The 25,809-nt window shown below is 35.4% G+C and overlaps 1 protein-coding gene across 2 annotated transcripts; it reads left to right on the top strand.

Moving 5' to 3' along the window:
- The first annotated feature begins 11,063 nt into the window (after window positions 1–11,063).
- Window positions 11,064–24,686, top strand: LOC136852354 (methyltransferase-like protein 25B). Of its 2 annotated transcripts, none has more exons than XM_067126935.1 (12): window positions 11,064–11,147; window positions 13,754–13,910; window positions 15,452–15,561; window positions 16,714–17,036; window positions 17,629–17,863; window positions 18,619–18,754; window positions 19,929–20,101; window positions 20,737–20,884; window positions 21,591–21,700; window positions 22,475–22,574; window positions 23,354–23,444; window positions 24,587–24,686. In XM_067126935.1, exons 2-12 carry the CDS (start codon window positions 13,797–13,799, stop codon window positions 24,676–24,678), a joined length of 1,632 nt encoding a protein of 543 aa, XP_066983036.1. In that variant the 5' UTR covers window positions 11,064–11,147; window positions 13,754–13,796; the 3' UTR covers window positions 24,679–24,686. The 2 variants fall into 2 exon arrangements, with proteins under 2 accessions (XP_066983036.1, XP_066983035.1); XM_067126934.1 differs by having other exon boundaries at window positions 11,090–11,191.
- Window positions 24,687–25,809: the final 1,123 nt, after the last annotated feature.

Genomic DNA, 25,809 nt, shown 5'->3' with positions numbered 1-25,809 from the left:
CGGTAAGAATTAGACCCATATTCCCAATTACCACCAACACCAACATTACAGTTGAATTCCTCGACACCTGTCACACTCCTCATTCCAACATCTGCCATCATGTTGATGAGCTACAATAGTTGCTGTGACGTCGCTGAAATTGAGTCTCTTTTGTTTTTTGGGGACGAGTTAACTAATCGAATATCTTGAGCCTATAACTAATGGTCAAAGATGCAGTGAAACCCCTATCCTGCTTTATAAATACAGAATTGATCTTTTTTATGAAAAGGAACCATAAATAAAGTTGATTCCAGAAATGTTTTAGTTTCCCTTGAACCTCTTAAGTGCTGTAATAGCACATTTGGACACCAGGTTCCTTATCTTTAATTTTTCTAACCCAATTCTTCACAGCTGTTCGCTTTTATCTATACCCGTTTGATTGGTTGATTATCTATCTTTATTTACCTGTTGTTTTTATCTCCACTACATACAGTGGAATATAGAATTTGGACCAAGGCCAAGCTAAGCTGGGGCCTATGAGGTCATTCAGCGCTGAAAGGGAAATTGATAGTCACGGTTGCACTGGGATACAATTATTGAAAGAAGGTGGAAAGTGTCTACTATATAGAAGACTGGGCTGTTCTAGACTTCGTTTTTGTTTTATCTTTCGTGAAAAAGCTTTGGTTCGTAGGAATCCACTCAGTAATATTATATTTAATATAAGAAACGCGAGTTTTAGTTAATTGACGATATTTCGTACACTCCAAATAAGCATCAGGTCTTAAGACAAAAAAAAAAAATGAACTAAATCTCCCCTTTTCATAATACGAACAGAACCGTTATTCAAAAATTCCACCACAGGCCTACTTTGTAGAAGCCGCAACAGTTTCCCTAAAAGTTGTCAGAATTATCGAAGGTAAAATCCGATTCATAATACAGGGTGCCCCACAAAAACCAGGAAAGTTGGTACGGTTTATTTAATTGTTGGAAACGGAAAACAGTCGCCCTTTGGATGACTTCAAGCGGGATATTATTCCAAGCTTCCATTAACAGAGTTTGTGTCTGTGACCTCTCTCCTCTGTAACGGAAGTTGATGTAACAGTCGACCCCACATGGTGAAATCCATTACATTGAGACCTGGACTGACTTTTTGAAGGCCATTCGTTAGGCTCAATGAGCCGGGTAACAACAGCGTGTAGAATACATAATGTAAATCTAAAATTTCTCGTTTTTTTGTGGGGCACCCCGTAGTAATAAGAGTAATATGAGTAATAACAAATTGCTCTCTCCACCGAGATGAATAAATTATCCTTCCCTTTGTGTAAGAGGCAGAAGGGACTAGAGGGGATCTTTCTGATATACGGTCACTCACCATGGTTCTATTGTGATTCAAATTTCGAAGCTCCATCGTGGAAATTGGCGTCATGATTCAGGGTCGAAGCGAGGAGAAGGATAATGAGCAATGTGTAGGTCTATGCGACGTTTTCAGGCACGTTCGTTAAGACATTTACATTATACATTCTTTTCGTGAAGAGTGCCCGCCATTTGCGAAGTGTCGACGAAGTTCTGAAGTCCCGAAGTTGGAGAAACGTAATCATAAATTAACGGCCATTGAAGTACACAAATCAGAATATGTGATGAGTCAAATTTATTTTCAAGAAAAATTAGCAAAGGTAACATCGGTAATGACTTATTACCGATTTATTATTTATAATTATTTATCATTTAATTATTGACTTATACTTTATCCCGTCAGGCTTTGAAATGATCGTTGGCCTGCGGGGAAATCTGAATGCGCTTGCAAAGAAAACGAATCTTGTTGTGAGAAGTATCGGTAAATTCGTATTATAGCGAATCAAAACCCAATCCCTTCGCTTGTGGATTGTTCCCGGTTTTACGTAGACCTAATGATTAGCTTGGAAACCGAACCACATTGCATGAAAGTTACACGTCCAAGAAGATCCGGTAGGCCTAGGTAACAATGACCCTGGCATGGTCTTGGTTGGGTTCGGCCTAGGCCTACCTTTGATTATAGTTTATGAGTTTTGGAAATGTGGTCTTTTGCTGACTGTATTTTATTGAATCATAGGTTTAAAAGCATAAAAGTATACATTTGAGTCCTGTAATTCAATAAATTTTAGATATAAAAGGATAAAAGCATTCCTTTTAACCCTGTATTTCATTGAAGTATAGGTTTAAAAGATTAAAAGCATACATTTGAACCCTGTACTTTCTTAGAATTATAGATATAAATGTAGAAAAGCATACATTTTAAGTATGTATTTAATTGAATTACATATATAAATACATAAAGCATACATTTCAACTTTGTATTTCATTAGATTGCAGATATAAATGCCTCAAAGCACGCATTTTAACCCTGTATTTCATTGAATTATAGATATAAATGTATAAAATCATAACTTTTAACCCTGTATTTCATTGAATTATAGATATAAATGTATAAAATCATAACTTTTAACCCTGTATGTAACCGAAACATAGATAACTGTATAGACGCATGCATTCGAACAGACTTGTGGGGTTTAAAACCCTCGAACAATTTCAAACCGTTTGAAGTCTGACTTCTGGAAGAAACCGTTCCCTGCGTATCAGTGACAGATCGCTGCTTGCGCTCTGCTTCTCGGCCGTTCAAGAAGATAAGATTGATTCGATAAGGCACAAAAAAACCCTTCTTTATATTACAAGTGACGTTGATTACTTTAACGGAATCGATAAAATGATTATTGAGAGCAAGAACTGGGAATGCTTTAAGGATGTTACATTACGTCGGTCTAGTTTACGTAGTTATCCACTAAAATTCTATTTTATTCTGTCCGTAGATTCATTGTTTTACCATAGCGGACGAAAGCGTTGTCTGACTCCAGAAATGTAAGAATAAATTTGGTTTAATGGAACAGGCATGATTTTAGGCCTATGTTTAATGCAAAATAAAACTCCCAGTTTGACATTGGTTCATTACAAAACAATCCATTTTTTGGTCGTTTTCTATTAATACAATATCTATATCGAATCCACGATTATAATATGACTTCCATAAATCCTGCCTTCAGCCGTAATCCCAGGATTTTTCTTGTTTCATAATTAAATCTCCGTTCATAGAAATAAGATACACCCAATCTACGTAACTTTACTTAGTCTCACAATCGTGATGTATAATGTCCCCGAGACTCGCAATCGTAAATTGACTTTACTAACTGACGGCCATAAAAAAAAAATGACCAATCAGCTCTTGCACAGGGATATCGAGCTCCAGCTTCTAATCTAAGCTTTAAGTTCCCCCAGAAAATTGAAACGACACGACGGAATTTATATGTAAAATCGCTCAATTTCAGTCTACCAAGATGACGAACGTTAAGCGCAACGGTGATGGGGCGCCTTCAGCTCCTTACGAAAGAGTCTGGTAACAAGATGATGAGATACAATTACCCGTTAGATTACAAAACCAATTTGATCACCTGTAACTGAAAGAGAAAGAGTGGGAGAGAAAGAAAAGGTTAGTAATGGAATTACCAGAAAAGTTAGGTTCTCGTTACCGAGAGGTGTTGCCACCTGCTGTGTCTGACAAGCAAGGGAGATATGAGACTACATTCTTAGCTGACCGTTGAGTTTGCTGATATCATTTACTTATATCATTTTTGGGGTGTTGTTTTTATCTAAAACTGTCTGGCGATATTTAATTGGCGATATACGATATCCACTCACACGCCCACGTAGTGTAATACATAATTAGAACTAGATTTCTTTAGATTATTGTTAAGATGAGTTTTAATGTCAAAGTTATAATGCTCTCTCTCTCTCTCTCTCTCTCTCTCTCTCTCTCTCTCTCTCTCTCTCATGTACATAAGATACAATCAACTGCCTTCAGACCATTATTACAGTAAAGAGTAATGCATGAACGAGATTGAAAACGAAATATATAATTTTGTTTTAAAATCGCCTGATTAACTCAGCTTAATATTTTTTTTATTTTCTGTTGAATCTCAGATTCATATTTTCAATCTTATATTAAAAATGGAAGTAGAACATCGTCGGAATCTAAAGTGAATGAATCAATTAAAACATTTAATACCAATAGAAAAGGAAAATTAAGATTTTTTTGTGGGTATATCTCCGAAATCAGCCTTCACACAGAACTGTTTATTGAGTCTAAGGCTTGCGAACAATTTTGAAAGATCAGCAGGAATTTTACTTTTAAAATCAACATAGATGGCTTTGTATCCATTGAAACTTTATATATTACAATTGTATTGTAACTGAAGATACGTTGTTTTGGTTCAATATTTTATATATTAATCTCATTACCTGTGTTTCGAGTTGGTATTATTTGGCGTACACAAATCAGTGTAGACGAGAAAAAATGTTAGAAATGTACCCGATAAATGGAGACCCGAATGAGGTGAAATGAGCAAATTAACTTGATTACCATAACTGGCAAATAGCAAATGCTCTGCTTTGGTTACTCGTTGTTTAAATTCATTCGTCTGGCAGCGTAGTCAGTGCCGATGCCTTAGGCGCCTGGGCTCTACCAAGACTCGGCTCTACTGAGACTATCAAAAATCTTTCTCTTTTTTGATTGCTCTCTCTCTCTCTCTCTCTCTCTCTCTCTCTCTCTCTCTCTCTCTCTCTCTCTCTCTCTCTCTCTCTCTCAATGAAAACGGGGTTTAATTTGGCTTCTCACTTAACGTCTATAAAAAAAATGAGTTCAAAATAAGTAGAATCACCCCAACCAAATCCTTTCCTACACGCAAGTGTTACGTAAACAATATTGATCTAAGAATTTTTAAAGGAAAAACTCTAATTTCGGATTGCAATATAATGATAAACAATTCCATTTTAGACCCGGAAAACTTCTAATGTAAAGTTCCTTTCGTGTTCATCTTAACCTTAGACTGTCCTTTTAATAATTAGTATTTGTATATATCGTTGATACTGTATTGTAAGCGGAAATATTTTTGCTTTTGTGTTTTTCTTATAAGTTAACTATATTAATTTAAATGTAGATATAGTAAGGTGACATAAATCAGCCTGTGCTGTACTTGGAGTTTCGAGATTATATATATTATATATATAAGCGTTCTGTAAAGCTGAATATTTTTAATATTTAACTTTTATTTTTATATTATATTATACTCAGTCACGTCTAATAATCTAAGACATACTGTATGGTCTACAATATAGAAGTGTACTTATGTATATATATATATATATATATATATATATATATATTATATATATATATATATATATATATATATATATATATATATATATATGTGTGTGTGTGTGTGTGTGTGTACAGTACAATATTAGCCATACTAGATGTCATAACATATTAGATTATTACTGGATATAATATAATATAATATAAAAATAAGAGTAAAACATTAAAAATATTCAGCTTTGCAGAACGCATACTGTATACTGTATACAGTCTCATAATACAATGAAGACTGTATAATATGACCCACTATGTATCCTGAGATATATATATATAAGTGAGTGTGTGTATGTATGTGTGGGGGGGGGGACTGAGTGGCTTACGGAAGCAATGAAAAAAGATAATTAAAAATTTCTGGAAGAGAATATTTGTTACATTGCGTGTCTACGAAGGAAATGGAATCTGTTGGAAAAGATTGGCAAGAGATAAGCCTGGCATCTGATCATAAGCAACTTGGAATTACAGAACAAACAGAAGTTTGTTTAGTTCGAAACGAAGGTTCCGGCATCGAGCTATAAATATATGAGGTTCAAACACGTAAGTTCGACTGAAAATAGAGAGAGAGATAAGGATTGTCTACTCGGGGAAAGAGGTATGATAAATGAGGCTGAGTTAAATATAGAAAAACATGTTCACTGCGGAATAAGGAGAGAGAGAGAGAGAGAGAGAGAGAGAGAGAGAGAGAGAGAGAGAGAGAGAGAGAGAGAGATGAGGATTGTATGTATATATATATATATATATATATATATATATATATATATATATATATATATATATATATATATATATATATAGATATATTTATATATAGGAATAAGATATATGTAAAACGAGAATGTTAAAATTATAAAAATATGCTCACTTCGGAATAAGGAGAGAGAGAGAGAGAGAGAGAGAGAGAGAGAGAGAGAGAATGAATAAAGTATTTAGGGCTAAAAATATTCAAAGGAAACTGAAAAAAAAACACCTAATTTGGAGGAAGTCATTTCAAAGTGTAAAGTGCACAAGTGTTGCTGAAAACACTTGATACACTTGGCGTGATGCACGGGCTACGTAAACTTGGAGACGTGTGAAAGGCGACTGTGTGTGGTGGCAATAACATAAATCAGTAACTGACCAGGGTGTGTAAGGTATGCTTGGGTGATGGAAAGATTCCAAAATAACGTAAGAGTTTCTTTGTATGAGGGGAAATGTAGTAGAGGTTAACTGGCCAGGGTGTGTAAGGTATGCTTGGGTGATGGAAAGATTCCAAAATAACATAAGAGTTTCTATGTATGAGGGGAAATGTGGTAGAGGTAGATATAGGAATTAAATCAAGGAGGTAGATGTAAGGAACTAAAGCCTTTTATAAGAGAGAAAGCTCTTCGTTGGGTGAGTCGGTAGAGCTACGGACTGGCACTCGCTGGGCCGGAGTTCGATTCCCCGCCCGGCTGATGAAGAGCTAGAGGAATTTATTTCTGGTGATAGAAATTCATTTCTCGCTATAATGTGGTTCGGATTCCGCAATAAGCTGTAGGTCCCGTTGCTAAATAACCAATTGGTTCTTAGCCACGTAAAAATAAGTCTAATCCTTCGGGCCAGCCGTAGGAGAGCTGTTAATCAGCTCAGTGGTCTGGTAAAACTAAGGCATACTTAACTTATAAGAGAGAAAGTTCAAGAAAGAATTATATCGATATCATGTGGAGGAAATTTTGTTTAGAAAACTATTTTTTGAAATTAAAAATCTTTATGACAGAAGCGAATGGTATGTAAGAACTCGCAGATAGGACTAAAAGACCGGATTTGGGTAAAAGAAGGTTCCTAGCAGGTGTGACTTGAGTCTACGTAGCTTTTTAATAATATTCATTCATGAAGTGATGATGGAATGCATAAAAAGAGAGAAGATTGCAAGAAAAGTAAAATTGTCTAATTCATTAAAAGGCCGGAAGAGGGGAGTGCTGTCTTCGGTAGCAAATGGATCTATTGAGTCTAACGAATTACTGAGGCAACACTGCTCAGTGGGAATTTAGTCTTATCTATATGAAATACAAGAAAAGTGTGAAAACTATTCTTGCGCAGGACTGAACTACGTGGGCTGTTTGTAATTCGACAACAACAGCACCTGCGCGAGCGAGTTTCTTTTGAAACTCGCTCGCGCAGGTGCTGGTCGAGTGGCTTCCAGGAACTTGAAAAATATGTAGGTCGATCCTCAAATTAAGACAATTAGGTAGGAACTTACAAAAACAAGTAAACTTCGTCGCAATCGAGGTTTCTGTACAGCCGCTACAGCGTATAATCAAGGCCACCGAAAATAGATCTATCTTTCTGTGGTCTCGGTATAATATATGGGCCAAGGCCTATGAAACTTTAACCACGCCCCGGTGGTGGCCTATCCTGAGGCTATAGGATTGCAATTTGGTATGTTGGATGATTGGAGGGTGGATGATCAACATATCAATTTGCAGCGCTCTAGCCTCAGCAGTTCTTAAGATCTGAGGGCGGACAGAAAAGTGCGGACGGACAGACAAATTAGCCGGCGCAATAGTTTTCTTTTCAGAACACCAAAAATGAGAGTTGGGGTGATTTATTCATTACGCGACGCCATCTTCTGCTGATCATGATACCCTTGAATGAGTCGAAAATAGTGGATCAACTTAGAGAAAAACTATGAACCATTCGTGCAAAACTAGACCGGAGTGGAAGGACTTGTTTGCGTGACAATGTTTCACAAGTTTGCTAAAGAATCCCACTGAAAAGAGAAAGTACCGAATACGTATAAGATCGGAAATAACCAACAAAAAAAGAGATAGTTACACAGATAACTATCATCATTTCACATTTATCTCATTCTAGAATTTTTTTTAGATATGACGTCATCTAGACGTTTACATAAGCTTCACTGAAGAGCGTCTGACGTAAGCACCGTTTTCCTCCTCCCTCGAATTAGTTTACAGGTTCTAGGTGACTAATCTAGGCCAACTTAAATCACAGAGAATGAGGCTGAGTAGAATTCAACCCATTCACAAAAGAACAGATGGTAATCCGGTGCTAGTTGCGCTTGTAGTCAGGCACTTGCTGCTCTTTCGTTCTTCTTCTCTACCACGCACGTGAAAAGTTTGATATCTGCCGTTCCCGTTTGCGTTTGGCACGAAGCAATTCTCTTTGTTCTAGATCCCATTAATACCACTTAAACTTCGAAACAGAGGATCTTAGCGGATGATTATATCTCTGGGCCATAAATTCACGCAGACACTTGCCCCCGACACAATAATTATCGGTTCGTGACGCAGTAAATTATCTTTTTTATTTTTCTTATTACTTCCCTCCGTGTTGTATTTAAGATGAAGTAAGTGGATATTTGGAAACTGAAAACCCTCTATGCAACAGTACTAAAATAAATTCTATAAGGACTGACGTGGGACGCTGGCTGACACCTGTGTAATTGGGTTTGTCTTACACAGGTTAAGTAATGGTCAACTGTTCTGTCTCCCAGCTACGTGTGAAACTACTACAAAAGGGGAGGCTGGGTTAATGTGGGTGACCTCTTTCGTAAGATATTTGTGGAGTGGTCTTTTAGCTATAATTTGAAGGAATTTAGACGAGAGAGAGAGAGAGAGAGAGAGAGAGAGAGAGAGAGAGAGAGAGAGAGAGAGAGAGAGAGAGAGAGAGAGAGAGAGAGAGAGCAGGTGTGAAACGAAATAACCTCAGCATCACGAGAATACACTAAGCGAAATCATTACATATTATTTACAGATACGAGATACCTGTGCGTTGAGGACCTAGTGTCTAGGTGAGCCAAACCTCGTATTCAGTGATTGATGTAAATAGTACCATGAAGAAATTGCACTCATTATTCCCTGTGGTAATTTGTATGATTAGCCGTCTAGGGTATTGTCAGAACTTACGGTTCAGTGTCATAGTCTCTCTCTCTCTCTCTCCCTCTCTCTCTCTCTCTCTCTCTCTCTCGCTCTCTCACTGACAACTGGACCAGTAACACAATTGAAATCATTATCTTTTCATCATGATAACTCACAATTAGTATAATCAAATTCATTGATAAGCAAAGGAAAATTCATGCTTTCGGCGACTTGTATCCAACTTTCCACGTACGCTAAAATATTTATCATAACCACGTATCCCTGCATTTTATATACTTTTACAAATATACATAATACTCTACTTTGTAAACTGTTTATCTCAACAGCTTATATGGTTTTATTCCTCTCAATTGCATTCAAATTTTGTTTTAAAAAACCTAGTCTATCAACGGTTCCTACATACGTTCAAACTCCGGCGTCCGTTGACACAACTCTTCTTCTTCTTCTTCCCTAAATATCTGACAGAGATCCTGATGCTTTCATCATTCGTGCATAACACAGAAAAGAGGTATCGGTACCCCCTACATTCACAAACTCCCACGACTGTTGTAGAAAGACCTTTTTAGATTTGGGTGTGGCTGATTCGATTTAAAAGTGGCATTACAAAGCCAGACTACAGGCGTTCGAACTAAGACGCATCATGATGTTTCACTTCTAAAAACCCACAGTAAAAACTCGTTCGTCCTCCATTTTTCAATTATACTCATGTTACGTTACAACTGTATCGATTGAAAATTATGATGAGATATCTGATGATAAACATAAGCGAACGAAACGTATGATTATATCGTATTTCTTTTTTTTCTTAGCAGGTTTATGTTTGTGCTTCCATTACGTTTATCAATCTTCGTATCATTTTTTATAGTTTCAGATGACATTGTTGATTGTAGTGGTTTAACACCAATTTAGAATCCCCTTCCTTGTAATGATCAGTTGGAATTTGGGGCTAATAGATGTAACTTCGTTATTTTTGACCGAGCTTCCCGTGAAAAATGGTGTATTGTTTCTTACATAAGACTGACAAAGCGATTTTCCCCATTATATTCATAATTAAACAATAATGCATTCAGTTTTGTAGTCGTAAATAGCTATTCTCAAAAATATATTTAGTTAATTCTGTAGTTCCTCTGGAATTCTCACTGAATCGGTAGGCAGGCTCCCAGAAAAAATTAAAAGTCTTGTCTAAGTATGGTTATTCGAAAACAAGACACTCAACTTGGCATTCTCTAAAATAAATTTCTAAAAATTTACTCAGAGCTACAAATTCTTAGAGCCCTTAGAGACGTAGAGGATAATCCAGATGATTTTATTTAAGGGCTCAAAGAATCTGTAACCCTGAGATCATAGAAGATTAGTTTATCAAGATGTTTTTGGATTTTTCTGTTATTTTGCTTTTATTGATTGTTTTTAAATGACCTTTCTTACCTTTTCATGAATGCTCTTGAGAAAACTAAATAATAAGGGCAATGTTTAGATATATCTGCACATTGAAAAATATATTAATCATAAATAGCCCTATGATACAGTTTACCATGTACAGAGTAATTTTATTTTTAAGACTGGGTAAGGTAGATCATATCCTCTCCAATGTAGCACCTCGTTATAGGCCTGACATCTTTATGCAAAATCTCCGTAGACATAAGTTATATTCCTTACCTGTATACTTTTATTGGCTCAATTCTTCATTATCCAAAATTATCAGCAACTGATATTAAATAAACGCACGTAGGGGATGATCTCTAAACCTCATCGACTGCATAATGTAAATTGTTTCTCTTACACAAGTCAAATACTCATGAACGTAGCCATTTTCAACTTATAAACTGATATATACAATTGACTCAAGACGAAATTCAAGTCAGAAAGTAACTAGTGTAAGAGCTTCATAAGTATATTACAAAAAAATAAGCTTACATTTCACAGATACAAATTCATACACGGCAAAAAATAATGGTTATAGACGTTACAAAGGCAAAATGAGAGAGCCGTTGAAAAGAAAGAGCTTTACTTTACTACTACTACTATTCTTCCCTCGACTACCATTCGGATTTTGACAGTTCGTTTGACAGGTAGTTACTTAATTTGTGATAGTTTTAAAACACAGGTTTTTTTGGTGAGTATTGCAGAGTTGTTTATTTTACCAATGAAAATCATTTGGTAATTATTTAATAGATGAATTTATTGTTAAATAAGCTATATTAACCGAATATTTTCTCGAGGTTTTGTATGTTAGATTATATCTTATTTTAGGTACGAGTTTTTGACCATCATTGTTTGTGCAAACCACGTGGTTGTTTGTTTATTTATTTTTCATTATTACCATATATCTAGCAATTATGGGGAGAAATAATGCATTTTTTGTCAGGTAATATGATAATTAGGCCCTATAGAAATACAGGGACTTAGGTTAGTAGTCTATAACCTAAGTTAACAAAGGCCTGTCCTAGGGTAAAGCACCATACCCCAAATCGTATAGTCCTAGGAACACCATGACCCCATGGCTATGGTTTCTGAATGGGATCCTCCGTATTGTTAGAAATACGGGTAGAACTAAGCATTAGCTCCGTGTCGGGCATTTCTTTAAAAATTGAATACTCCTATAGTATTTTGGTTGCTTATCGAGAATTTATCGTTATTTTTTGTCGGTCGACTGTAATTAACCTGTGATTAACCTCAGGACTGATTATGTTTATGTATGCTGGCCATTCTGGAATGCTATCGCACATGCGCAGTTTCATAGGGGAGCTTTTGGTAAAAAGCGGTTTCCTTTACCCGGGGGGTTCGGGGGCCTCCGCCCCCTGGCTAAGTAACACGGCCTGCTAGGTCAGGTTAGGTTAGGGTACATTAGGTTAGTGTGGTTCCTTTTATAATAGATATCCATAGCCAATCCCCTCTTGAACATATGGCTCCGTAATGACCCTTGTATTCACGGAACCGTCCTATACAGTCGTGCGGAGCTATTACTTAGAAATACTGGATTATGGGTGCGTAAGCCTGTAATAATTTCAATTTACCAATTTTTGTCACAATTGAATATCTAGGCAAGGCCTATTGCCCATATGCATTAGTAACTGTCAGCAAAATCATATTTCATATGTATAATATCTTTAAGTCACCGTCATTTTCAGAACTTAGACTCATCCAAATGGAACATTCTGTACTTGTTAGTCTTAAATTGTGTCCAAAACCAGCCAATGTGAAAAACACTAGCCAAGGCTATTTCATATTTTAAAATCACTTACGCTCTAAGTGCCAGTTTTTTTAAGCCTGCTCGCATCCAAATGAGACTTTTTTTTCCTGTTTACACAGAATTCACACATCCAAATAGAATGTTCTTTACTTGCAAGAACCCTAAAATCATATCCAAAACTATCTCTTATGAAAAACCTTAGCCTAGGTTATTTCATGTTTTGTAAAGGCTTATGTTGTAAGTGCACAAGTTTTTTGGAGCCTGCTTACATCCATATATGACAATTTTTTCCTTTTTACACAGTATTGTGGATACATAGGCATTTTACAAAGCCCTATCAACGCATGATTAAATGTTACAATGTTGGAACCATGATTACATAGAAAACAAGCAGCTAATCATGCAAAATCTGTTTTGAAACACTAATTGGCCAGTTTGGTAAATGATGTTACTCAGGTGGACCAAATGTTAGAGGAGGAAAGAATACAAAATCAGGTAAAATTTTACTTTAAATCGTTATCGTGTTTTGGACATGAAAATATAATTTTCTTATGTTTCAATGTGTGCTTTGAACGCCCGTAAATGATCGAACTAACCTTACCTAACCTAGGATATCTGGTCCTTATCCCAGTGCATGATAGTAGTGGAAAAACATTTCTTAAACTATCAGTGGGATTAAGATTCTTGTATTTTACTCATTTTGTATTTTTTGCCTACCAAAAACCCCTGCTTCCCCAGTGTGGTCCCAGGAATTGTAGGATATAAAGGTGGGTCCACTATCTCTAAAAGTACTTGTCTGTGAATGAAACAAATATCTGAAATGTTCAAAACACACTTTAAAACTTTGGAAAATTACATCTTCAAGTCCAAAATGCAGTAACGGTTTAAAGTAAAATAATATTCACAACAAACCAAAGTCGTAAACTGAGATAGTAAACATTTGCAAAAATTTTGTCATAGAAGAAAGAATTCTTAAAACTAAAATAGACACAGACTGTACTGTAATATTGTTGTTGTATCTTATTATAGGTTAAAAGTAATCAATATCAAATAGTTGGCAATGGCAGTTACAGGGATACAACCTAACCTCTTCATCATAAAGCACCTGTTGACACCCAGACTTAGATATCGAGAAAAATTTGAATAGTTTTATAGTTAAAATTTTTATACTACTTTGTGTGATTCAAATTTTCTGCTTCTTTTTGTGGTTTTAAGAACTCTGTTAAGGTTTTAGGAACTCTGTTAATGATGAATAAGAATTCCTGTCACAGTGTTAAGGGAACTGACATCTTGGTACAGAATCTAGTTGCATTGTTACATGAAAACTGATAGACGAAATGCCAGGCTTGACAAGTCCACTGTTTAGACATTTACTTAATTTTGCACCTTTTAATTCCTAAATTGACTTGCATCTGTAGTTCCTTGTAACTTTGAAAACATTGTGGTAATTGTAACTTTATTAACAATATGCCTATTTTATTTCAGATTGACATTTCTTAAACTTTAAAAAGAAAATAAATGTCAAAGAATGGTACAATCAATAGGAATAACCAAGGACAATGTTGACGTCTGGAAGGAGTTTCTTAAGAACTCCGTGAAATTTGTTGAAATGTACCGAAGCCTTCTTGATACCTATGTTTTAGTAAGTAAAGCAGAACTGTTTGTAACTATCTTATGTTAAAATAGCCACAGTCATTTCTGTAAATTTGGATTGCAGTGCCAGTAACCTTAAAACTTTTTCTTTAATTCTCAAAGAGTTAGTGGGAACATTTAATCATTTGGTATATTTGGTTATCTAAGTGATGGTCAGGTACCTGTATATTATTTACTGAAATATGTATGTTTATCACAAACCCATTACTTCCTTTATACTAACCTACATTTTTGGTCTTCAAATGCCCCAGGTACTAGTCTTATGTTTAACAAACAGAAGAGCATCATTGGACCAAGGGTTCATCCAATATCTATCATGCATCTCTTGTGCAAAGGCTGCTAAACTTCACCTGCTCTGTGCTAGACTTCGGGAGTGGTTCCACATCAAAGGGGCCATTGATGTGGTTGCTCTGATCTGGAATAATATTAGGAGATTAATATGGCAAAATTTATGGTTGAAATTGTGGCCAGACACTATATTTCAGGAAGATGGTTGACACGGAGGAATTTATGTACTTTTAGGGACAGGAGGGTGAGCAATTGCAAGAACACCCAGTAGGTTATTTGAGGCACCCCAGCAAGAAATATGAGCAAGGTCTCAGAACTGGTTTTCATGGACATGTTCAACCAGACAGCAACCCTCTATTAGTCTTGAAGATGTGAGGTGATGAAATGAAGTTATTTTAATATAAATCTGATTTTTCACACAAATCCATCAGTTCTAGATAAGCTATTACTCTTAAGTCCCCTTGTTATGGCCATTTTGAAAGCTTTGCTTAAAAGAATGAGGCTGTTACTTTCCTCATATTGCTGAATCATAGGTGTTCTCTGCCCTAAAATGGAAAACTGCAGTATCTGCATAATTTTTGAAATTGAGATATGCAAAATCAGTAGTAAGGCAAGGGAAAACTGCAGTATCTACCATTTTTCTCAGTTTTGTATTTTTGCAGATACTGCAGTCTTCCATTTTAGGGCAGTTCTCTCACCAGTAGTTAGTCAGTGGTTACTATTTAGTTATTCTTCATCTGTCATCAAGCCTTCAGAAGGTATGCGTTTGGGGGATTTTACATTGTAAATTAAGGCTAATTGTGATTGGTAGTTTTGCATGAAAAAATTAGCTTTACATTATTAAAACTAAATACCTAGATAATGTGAAAATTCAGGTGAAGAGTGAAAAGACCCAAAACAATTTAGAGAACTCATAGCATGTTTAGGCCTGTAAAGGGAAAATCTTATGTAGTAATACTGTTTTAATGATGATGAGACTAAAGTTTTCCATTTGTATTCCTATGCTTTATTTACCCATTTAAAATACTATACTAGATGATTGGATCATCAACTAGCACTCTTCCTATGCAAAGCGTGAAACTCACAAATAACTGCTGATGAGCTTATTCCTTGAAAAAATGTCCCAAATCTCCACAGAATTTATTATTGAGAGAATCTACTTGTGAATAATACTCTACTTTAATCTCATTATTTATTTGTGAAAATTCCTTACTATTTATATATAATTTACATATTTTGCAGGATTTCTTCACGGAAGACTTATGGAATCACATTAAACCAGGCTGGAGGGAAGTTCTTATTGAGCTAACTCCATCTCAGCTCGCAGATTTCTTATGTGATAACGCTCTTAGGTTTGTATAGATATTTTCTTCTCAAAACTTCATCTTCGTTGTCATTATTGTTTCAAACAAATTTCAGGCATATGTCACAAACCCATCAATTACATTTGCATGTTTTGTGGCCTTCACAATTCCTAAACACTCCATTCGAAAATAATAGCTTCAAGATCTTCAGATGACTGTTTGCGTGTTCATGCTGTAGGACCTTTGGTTCGAGGTAGTTGAAAACCTCACTTCTTGTGTGTCTATCTTGCTGACAGCAAGGCTCTAGACCTGATTGATACAAAAACATAAAATTTTGTGATGATGTTTCTGTGTGTTTTCGTACAGGGCGTCCCCGAGTTATGGGCGCACCGACTTAGGACGTTCTGATCTTTTTCAAATACATTTATCAAGAATAGGTATCTAGTTATGGTGCTGTAATCAAGTTACGGTGCCGTAAGCACCATTAACGGTTGCTTTAAACAAGAATAGGTATCTAGTTATGGCACTGTAATCAAGTTACAGCGCCCATTTATTAATAAGCACCAACTTACGGCGGAAATCGACTTATAGTGCGCCGCTGGAACGGAACCCCCATCATGAATCGGGGACTGCCTGTACCAGCCATTAATGTTTTGTTGGTGAGTTGTACTTTTTTTACCTTGCTGTACTTTGCATTTTTATTTGACAGGTATAAATGCTTATATTGTGTATCAGCGTTTCATTACTACAGTACTTATGGTACATTTTGGCCTTTGTCTGGTTGGTAAGTTACAATTTAACTACCCCCAAAAAGTAAGTACTGTCCTATAGGTATGTTTTGCTATTACCGTATTATCTTCAGAGATTTTCATTTTTCCACCAGTGGATCACATATACTTAAAACCCTGTACATTAACATTAAGAAAGAAATGAGATTATTTGCATAGCTTGTAAATTGTTATTTGACCAACAGCTAAATTGTTGAACATGTGTAAACTCTGTTGAATTTTATTGTTTTTTACCAATTTTTCAGTTATAAAGTGCGAAGCTTCACTGAGTATGATTTTATAAATAAATTGTCTTAAATAAGAATGTTTTACTTTATGTATATTAAATTATTACTGTACAGTACTATCAAATTGATTAGACTATTAAATCCTTACCTTGATAAATACTGTATATTTCCTCTCTCCCTTTTAGGCAAGAGAAAGTTTGGCCCCTATCTCTTCAAGCTCTTCGCGCATCAGCCTTTGCATATACCCTCCCAAGAAAGTCCGTAACAACAGATGCCTCATTTAAAGCATATCTAAGGAGGCACAGGAATCGGCATGTTTCGGAAAGTGAATATTCGTCTTGCGCAACAAATTTCAAGCAAGGATCTTTTTGCTCCCACGGCAGCAACTCGGACACACCAAAACTGGATGTTGTAAATGACAATTATGAGACTAATTTAAGTACGAATCATCCTCTGCAGGAGACAGCAGTTGTATCCTGGGAAGAGGCATTTTCTGAACTCAACCCAAGTAAGATAAGCTTCATTTTCTCATTATACTGCACACCTGTGTTATTATATTTCTGTGTGTTGTAATATTTGTTTCACAGCAAACCCATTACATGTAAGTAACCATTTTGTGTGCCCCACAGTTGTCTTAGATGCTTCAGTTCTTCTTAAGAAGAAAACAGTAATCAGCTATCACTACTTACATAAGAGCCAATTAAAGGTTTAGCTTTTACTCTGAGCAGTTTTCCTGTGGATAGATTCAACTCATTGTGGAAAGTTTGTTTTGCATTTTACTTTTACTATAATTTTCTTTTAGCCACATTTGCTTGATTTAATTTAGTGATAACAGCGACTTACAAAGATTTTTGTACAAAAAACGATTGGTTAGGACCACCCTCCTTAGAGAGGAATAAGTCATAAAAATGCAGTACTCTGTACTGTACTGTGTATAATTGCCATCATTGAATGTTCTGCGTTGTATAAGTATCTGAAGCATCTGCCGCTTAGATTTGTGACTCTAGACATCTCATTTGCGAGTCTGATTTTCCCACCTGCTGTACGAAAGGTCATGATTTTAGTTTTTCCCTGTTTATTAAGAAATCCTTCTATTCCAGAGACTGGTCAACACAAATTGTTGCAGCACGTTTTCCGAAGACATCTCAAGCCCAAGAAACAGCATGAAGTTGCCCGCTTAGCTTATATTGCCGGAAACGTCGCTCGCTGTGCTTGCGATAGCCTGATGGTTGACGTTGGTTCTGGCCAGGGACATCTTTCCAGATTTCTGGCGTATGGCCATAATGTGAGAGTCTTATGTTTAGAAGCTCAGGATGAATTCATCAGAGGTGCAAAGTAAGTTAATCCAATGGAGTCTATGTTAATCCCCGGAAGTCAGCTGTGTCCTCACACAAATACAGGCTTGATATTTTGCAGATTATTTTATTATCTGATATGTGTAGAGAAATTTGTCCATTTTAAATTGACAGATGGTTATGCAGACTTCTTGTAGGGAGCTGGTTGTAGAAGTATGCACAGCTTTGGTCATAAATATTTGGAACTGAGAGAAGGGCTAATCACAGTCAGTGGATCTGACAACCTGAATAATGACACTTGTAGATAATTGAAACCCAAACATGCATAGAAGTACTGTACTACCAGCTGACTGCTGTTTTCTTTATTTTTAAGAGGGACTGATGCATCTAAGATGATTTTACATGCACAAATTGTCTAACTATAAGTAATAGGTTTGTATGAAAAATTGTTTGAGAACATTGCCTATTTTGTGTAGTTCCTTGACTTAAGTCATTGTTGCAAGGGTACCGTAAAAGTACATTATTTGTTTACTTTAGTATTTTTGCCATTTCTTTATCCTGTTTTTGTTTTCCTAGACTGGGAATAGGCTAATTTTACAATTTCTAGAAATTTGTGTTCAGCCCTTTGTATATTTATTTGTTTGTTGCTGCTGTTCTTCTTTTCTCACTTTTGATGAAGACTAGGAGTATTTTGACTTTAGTGTTTTAGTTGTAAATATTATGAAAGTACTATTGGTATTAAATTCTTTGTTAGACATAGCTGATTAAATAATTTTCACTCCTCTCTCTTTGTAGAAAGTTTGATAATCAGCTAAAGGAGACTGTTGATAAGATGCACCGCAAGTATGAAAATCTTCCGCCATTACCACCACCTCCACGACACACCCACTGTCATTTAGAACCCAACATGGACCCTCAAGTATTTAGAGAGGTTGGTTATTCATACTACTGTTACATATTTGAATGCCTTTCATATATGAGCATGTCTGTTGTGATTTTAATTTTATTAAAATCACAAATTACAAAATTACAAAACCTCTTTTAATGAAGTAATTTGTTTATGGATCACATAAACAATGAAGATCTGGTTAGCAACAAGTAAAGTACTGATAAAGAGGGGAATGAACCCTACTTTGTTACAAGTACCTCCTGTATCCTTGTCTGGTAACTCAGATTTTATCAGGTAATAATTACTTTGCATATTTGCTTTCACTGACATCCATTTTTTTGTCTGCTTCGTTTTCGCGGTCATAATTACTTTGAAGTTTCCATTTAGCTTTTTCTGGAGTATTTACTCGTCACTTATCCTTGTTATTTTTGATATTTGGTGTGTGAGAGCTGTGTTTCGTTGATGACTGGGTGTGTTTCCACGGCTTTTCAAAGGCTGGCATAACCAGCATTTACCTACTTAGTGTATGTTTGCTGTTTTTTTCTGTTCTGATGCAAAATTAACAGTTCATTATATTTCTAGTTTGTGTTTTATGAATATATCATATAAAATTTTGTTAATTTTTCTCTGGTGTTGCTGTTGTTATGTGTGCAATTGATGCACTTTCCAACAGTGTGGTAAAAGTAAGCACAAGTATAGTACAGTATTGTGTCGTTTATTTGTTTGGAATCACTTACATATCTGTACTTAGTTTTCCTTTGTATCCTTCGTCTGAAGTTGAGACTACTACTAAGACACTTCTTGGGATATAAAGATGTCACATTAGCCTGGACCAGGTCCTGCCCATGCCCCATTAACCTAACTTAACTTAATGTAACCTAACCAGGTGCAGCCTGTGTACAGGGCTACCAGAGCATTTTTTGATGAGGCAGGTGCCATGAGTAGTTTATACCATATTCAACCGATGCCTTATTCTTTTTGCAGCTCATTTTACAGCCAGAAATCACCAAAGAACACTTCTAGTATAACTTCATTCACAGCTGTGCCTCCCTTTAAGAGTATCAAAGATGTATGACCTTAGCAACCCACAGAATCATCTCATGGAATCATTTTAGTTACTCATGCAAACACAAGACTGCCTGAAATGTGTGGTTTTTTTTTTATTAGTAAATTCAGTGATCTGTTTAGATCCTCATGTATTTTAAAACTGTTGCAGGTCGTGACCAGTGCTTGGCCAGAATTGGAATCCTGTGGATTTGAGCATGGACTTCTGGGTCTTCATACATGTGGAGATCTGGGACCAACCTTACTCCGTATATTTGCAAATTCGCCAGCATGTCATGGTGTTGTGTCTGTTGGCTGCTGTTACATGAAGTTGACTGTGAATGAGTAAGTATTTGTTTCACATAAAACCCATTTTTTATAAGCCCTTTTCTTTCTTAGAAATTGTCCCAGGTGCTTAAGTAACCTTTAAAAGAAAATGGCAGGCACTTGATAGTACTGCATGAATTGATCCCCAGGACTCGGGCTGCTCTTGAGAGTCATTACTGCTGATACTTGATCAGTGAAGTCTGAGAAATGACAGACCTATTACAAACTTGAGCTTGAAAAATTCAATAACCATATTACATGTATTCAGTGGGAGGTGAACGCCCCCAAGGTATTTGTAAATAATTGATAAATGCAAAGACTCCTAAACAAGAAAGAAACCTGAAGCTATATGTATACAATGTACAAATACAGAGCTGACTGGTATAAGTGAAAAAATATACATGAAACATCCAACCATTTTCAAGTTTACAAAATCACATTGATACCAATAGATTACATTAGTTTTGTAATTAGATTTAGAGCTCATGTTTTTCATATTTTATGTTTATGAAATTTTAAAAATTCATGAAGTTTCCCCTCTGTGGGACTTATAATTATCCAGTATACACTGCACAGAACAGCATACATTTCAGAGTAAAGCATTCCATTTCATTCCTCATGGCAATAGATTCAATTATTGCCTCATTTTTCAGTACAGGCATTAGTTATCCAGGCTACCCAATGAGCAAGTTTGTTCAGTCACTGAAAGGCAATCACCTGAGCTACGAAGCAAGGGAGGTTGCGTGTCACGCCATCGAAATGTACTCGGAGCGTCTGCATTTGGGTGCGGATAACCTCAAAGTGAGTTGAAATTTATATGACTATGCTCGTCATCTTTGTACTTAGCTTAGAATTGGATATCAGTGGAAATTTGATTTTCTGTCCGTAATTCATCTGAAATCCTGAATAAATTTCAAATTTTAGTTATGTTGCTATTAATAGCTTGGCTGTGTAAAACACAATTTTAAGAGTACATATAGAAAAATCTTTCCTTCACATGTTGGACTCGAGACAATTGTTATGGCATGTTTTAAACCTTAACCTAGATTTATTTTCTAGTGGTTTTTGTGTACAGTAATGAAAAGAGGATTTTGACCTTTTGGATAATGAATTTTATTCATATTTATTGTACATTACACTGTTTTAGGCTACTTTTAAAATGTTTTTGGTATAAATAAGTAAAAAATGTCAAAAATTGAGGGAAAAAATGGATGAAAACTACAAAGTCATAAAACAAATGTCTTAGGTCTTTCTGAGATGATAAATATCATTTCTCATAGTATAATTTCTGTAAAGATGTGGTATTGTTTAGTAGATTTATTTTATGTTTTGTGCCCAGAATGTTATTAAGCTATGCCTGCCTCTAAAGCTTCTTGTGATAGAATGGTAAAGGGCTCATATCATATAAATTTAAGTTTACTTTGTACAAGTACAATGAACTTTTTTCGTTGGATATAGCTTAAATATTAAGATTTTCAATCAAGTGCTCTGTTTTTCATATTGACAGGTTCATTGCTATCGAGCAGCGTTAGAGGATATTATTGTGAAACACTGGCCTGAACATCGCCATGCTGGGTTACGTTCCGTCAACCATGCCCATAAAATGGAGTTTGCAGAGTAAGCTATCAAAATTTGTCTCATATTGGTACTTTGGGGGAATATTGCCTCTGTTAATATTAACATTCACATTGGGGTTAAAGCTTTGTAATAAATTAATTTAGCCTCTCAATAATGAATGGATTATATCTTGATTAGTCTGTTTATGATTATTTTGTAGTTTTGGCAGTTAATAAGAATTAAGGTTTGAAGTTTGTTCAAAATATCTCTCTCTCAACTTATCTTTTCAGTATATCTTTACTGTTCCTCAATGAAACCTCAGTTTAGCTTAAGAAAGAACTTTTTTATGTGTTAAACATGCTACAAAAATCTGGAAAGTAAAAGAAGGGCATTAGAGCATTTGCAGTTGAAAGATAATTTTTTTATTTATCCATGATAGTGCACATATCTTAAAGGCAAGTAGATGATTATATAGGAATGAGTCCAGTGCAGTGAGTTCAGTTATCGTATTAAAAGATTATTGTTATCAAAGATTTGTTCTTAAACTTGAGGAAAAAATGAGAGTGAGGCAGTTTGAGAGAAGGAGAATAGTTTGTTAAGAAGATATAAAAAGGAATGGGCGATGAAATGTACTGTCTAGGACAGAAAGCAGTTATTTTAATCTCCCTTTGACTTCTTTTGACAGATATTTTGAATCTCAGGAAAAAGTACAAATATTTAGTTATATCCCTTTTGACATAATTTCTTGATGCCAAATAATTATCTGACAATTTTCTTAGAAACGCATTGGATGGTTTCATTGCGATTTCATTTCAAAGAATGTCTCTCTCGTAGGTATGCAGAAGCAGCTGTGAGTCGACTGAAGGATGTTAGTCTCAACAAAGAGGATTTAAATAGTGAGAAAACTAAGGAAAATCTTGGTCGTTGGATGCAGGTAAGATAGTCGAAAGGATTTTTTCTAGTGCCCAGTTCAGAGGGTTGTGGTTTTTCATGCTGAAAGTTTTATATTAATAGCATTGCCTTCATCTAATTATCTCATGTATATCACTAAAGGTAAATATTATCATTCGAGAATGTTTTTATGATGTATTGATACTTGGTTGATTTTGTGCATAGGACGATAATCTTTTGTTTTACATCATTGTCCAAGTTCATGGTGGTCATGAGACCAATTTTACTGCTGTATTTCAAGTTAATTCAGTGGTCTGGCTAAACTACCTGGCAATAATAATAATAATAATAATAATAATAATTGGTATAAGCACCTTTAGTTATTTAAATTTTAATCACTCACTTGTATGTGTCAAAGTTCCAACAAGATCAGGTTGACAGGGAAACAGCTGTGTTCTATTGCTGTTTAAATCTAAAGTGTCATTTGTTGTGATTATTTTTCTCTTATGTAATGATTAATAGTTTTTGCCCAGAAGTTACTGCTTTGTTGGTCTTAAATATTGTGAAAGTATTTTAACACAACAAATGCAAGGAACCTAGCCATTATATCCTTTCTTACTATGGTTTTGTCCTCCTTACCAAAGTATTCTTATTTATTTATCCTTTATGGGATTTTGATGATTATGCTCAGAGAAATTTAATTGTCATCTTTCTAAATGTATACAAAGGTTATGTTAGATGACTGGGCCTGAGGTATATAACCCCCAAACATACACAACTTGAAGTTCTTCATTTTCTTTAATCGATGACTATTTGTTACAGGTAGTCGTTTATTACTCTCTGAGATTGCTGCTAGCACCGGTAGTGGAATCTGTAATATTATTGGACAGACTAATCTTTCTCTATGAGGAAGGTAAGTGGTGCTTTTAAAGTATGTCGTTTATCATAATAATCATAGTTGATGAACCGTCAATATGCTAGACTTCAGGATAAATTTTGCTGTTCAGAAGATCATTTGATTAATTTTGCAAACTTTATCTCGTAACAACAGTTATACGATAGGAGTGGTGTTATCAGAGTCTTGTTATTGCTAAATTATAAACTGCTGTAAGAATTTATTGAGACTAGTGCCAAGTAGTTTAGTTTTAGGATAGATGGGTGAGCCATATTGATTTTGCTTGAGGTTCAATTAGTTCAGCACTGTTGTTAGGATTCCTTGATTCTTCTGATAGAAGTTACAGCAGACTTCATATTTGAAATGGAATATTCTGGCTTTTCTGTAAGCCTAGATTTATTTGCTGTAAGACAGAATTCACAGAAGGCTGTGCTAGTTGCTGTGCAGGTCACTTTATTAGTGGCTAGGCTGTGCAGTAGGCTGTCGAGGGCATGCTGACTGTGGAGTTTGGGGCAGTACTGGTCTAGGGATTTTTGAAGACGTAATAGAAGACTTTACTATAGTTACCCATGGAGATAACTAGCAGGCTTGCGGTTTAATTCTTCATACATGGAGGTGTTCCTCTCCCAAATAAAGAAACATAACTGTGATTGGATTAATTAAGAATACAGTAACATGCTTTTAACTCGAAGTTGGTACTGTATTTTGTGACTGAATTCTTAGTTTAGATTTTACCTTATGTACATTGTATTTTTATGTGTACAGTACACTGATGAGTCATCAAAATATTTTTATGCTTATTACTGTTCACTTAAAACTTCATTAATAAAATTTACTGAGGAAACTGGTGCAGATTGCAACAGCTCTTATTCCATGTATAAATACTTGCCACCTTTATGTAATTAAGAAACTTAGTGAGGAGAAGCACCGATGCAATATCTCCTACAGTCAGATATTATACACTATTATACAGTATTTTGAAACTACATAAAGAACACATAACATTCAAAACAAGTTTTATTTTATATGCTTTTGAAGCCTGAATTAAGGACAGTGAGAGAGAGCAAATAAAATAAAAAGTATTGATATTTGTACAATAGAGTACCATAGTTGATTTTGAATTTAAAAATAGACATCGATAAATTCTTTTGTATTTTCAGGTATAGAAGGAATTCTCCTACCTGCTTTTGACCCACTCCTGTCTCCTAGAAATCACGTGTTAGTGGCAATTAAAAATAAGGAAGTTTTATGATTATTAAATCAAGAGTTTTATTGCTTACACCCTGGGTGGTAAGGAGAATTTAAAATTATTTTCTTATAGCCTATACCCCAACATTTGCCCCTTTATTTTGTACAGTCATCATTATGCTTGTAATTTTATCTGATAAGCTACCATACTTGCAGCTCATGTGGAGTCTCTCTCACTTGCTGCCTAAGCCCTGCTGGACAGTTGAATATGATTTCTGAGCATGATCAGCACTTGGTGTATGTAAGTAAATATAATTCTCACACATCAGCTTCCAATTTATTAAGTGGTAATGTGAGAAACCATTTGCTGTGCCTGTTACATTAATTTTAGAAGCCAAGTGATGGAGGTCCAAGGAGAGAACTAGACAGAATCTGCGAGTATAAAGGATAGTGTATGTTAGTGTAGTTTCTTAATGGTAAGAATAACTATGTAGATTTGTGTTCATATGAGATTCAAACAAAAAATTATTTTTTGTGCCAGTATAGTACCTCTGATGAATAGGAGTAGACGGGTTGAGTTGTCGCCCGATTTAAGCAGTGTTTGAATGGAGTAGACGGGTTGAGTTGTCGCCTGATTTAAGCAGTGTTTGAACCATCAGTGAGACCCTGTCTTTACCTATCAATAACATTGACTTTGCCTTTCTTAGTGTACCTACAACACGTGCTGGAGTATTCTTCATGAGACCTACAGTCAGGTTTTCCTGTTTTCATCAGAAATTTTGGTATCTTATATGGCAACTATTTTTATTCAGCACTTACACTGGATTTCTTCTTGTAATTTGAAGACAATACCAAATGTTAAAAATGATTTCCCCTGCTGGGTTTGTCTGTCCATTGAATTCTTAGCTTCTGCATCAGTTTTCCAGTTTACTGGGCAGTTCAAGTACCAAGTGACAATGCACAGCTTCATGTTGATGACGATTCTCAGATTGCCACAAAGATTGCCACATAAATATTCATCTTTTTCTGTAGACGGATGGGAATATCCATATACAAGACAGTATATATATACCATATACAATAGAGATTATGTATTTACCATATACAGGGAATTATTTATATATCTTTTTCAAGTTTTTTTAATGCATTTTTAATATATCTTCCAGCATTTCATATTCTGTTTTCAGGAACGTTA

This window comes from Macrobrachium rosenbergii, chromosome 25, assembly GCF_040412425.1.
Source record: "Macrobrachium rosenbergii isolate ZJJX-2024 chromosome 25, ASM4041242v1, whole genome shotgun sequence".
Taxonomy (NCBI): Eukaryota; Metazoa; Arthropoda; class Malacostraca; order Decapoda; family Palaemonidae; genus Macrobrachium; species Macrobrachium rosenbergii.
Note: the sequence above shows the minus strand (reverse complement) of the source record. Positions and strands in the feature narration are given on the sequence as shown.

Excerpts from the sequence above, each read along its gene's own strand:
- LOC136852354 (XM_067126935.1), top strand. The coding sequence starts at position 13,797 with ATGGTACAATCAATAGGAATAACCAAGGACAATGTTGACGTCTGGAAG. Across the intron at positions 20,102-20,736 it reads ATGAAGTTGACTGTGAATGA|TACAGGCATTAGTTATCCAG; the intron begins GTAAGTATTTGT and ends CTCATTTTTCAG. Across the intron at positions 22,575-23,353 it reads ATCTTGGTCGTTGGATGCAG|GTAGTCGTTTATTACTCTCT; the intron begins GTAAGATAGTCG and ends TATTTGTTACAG.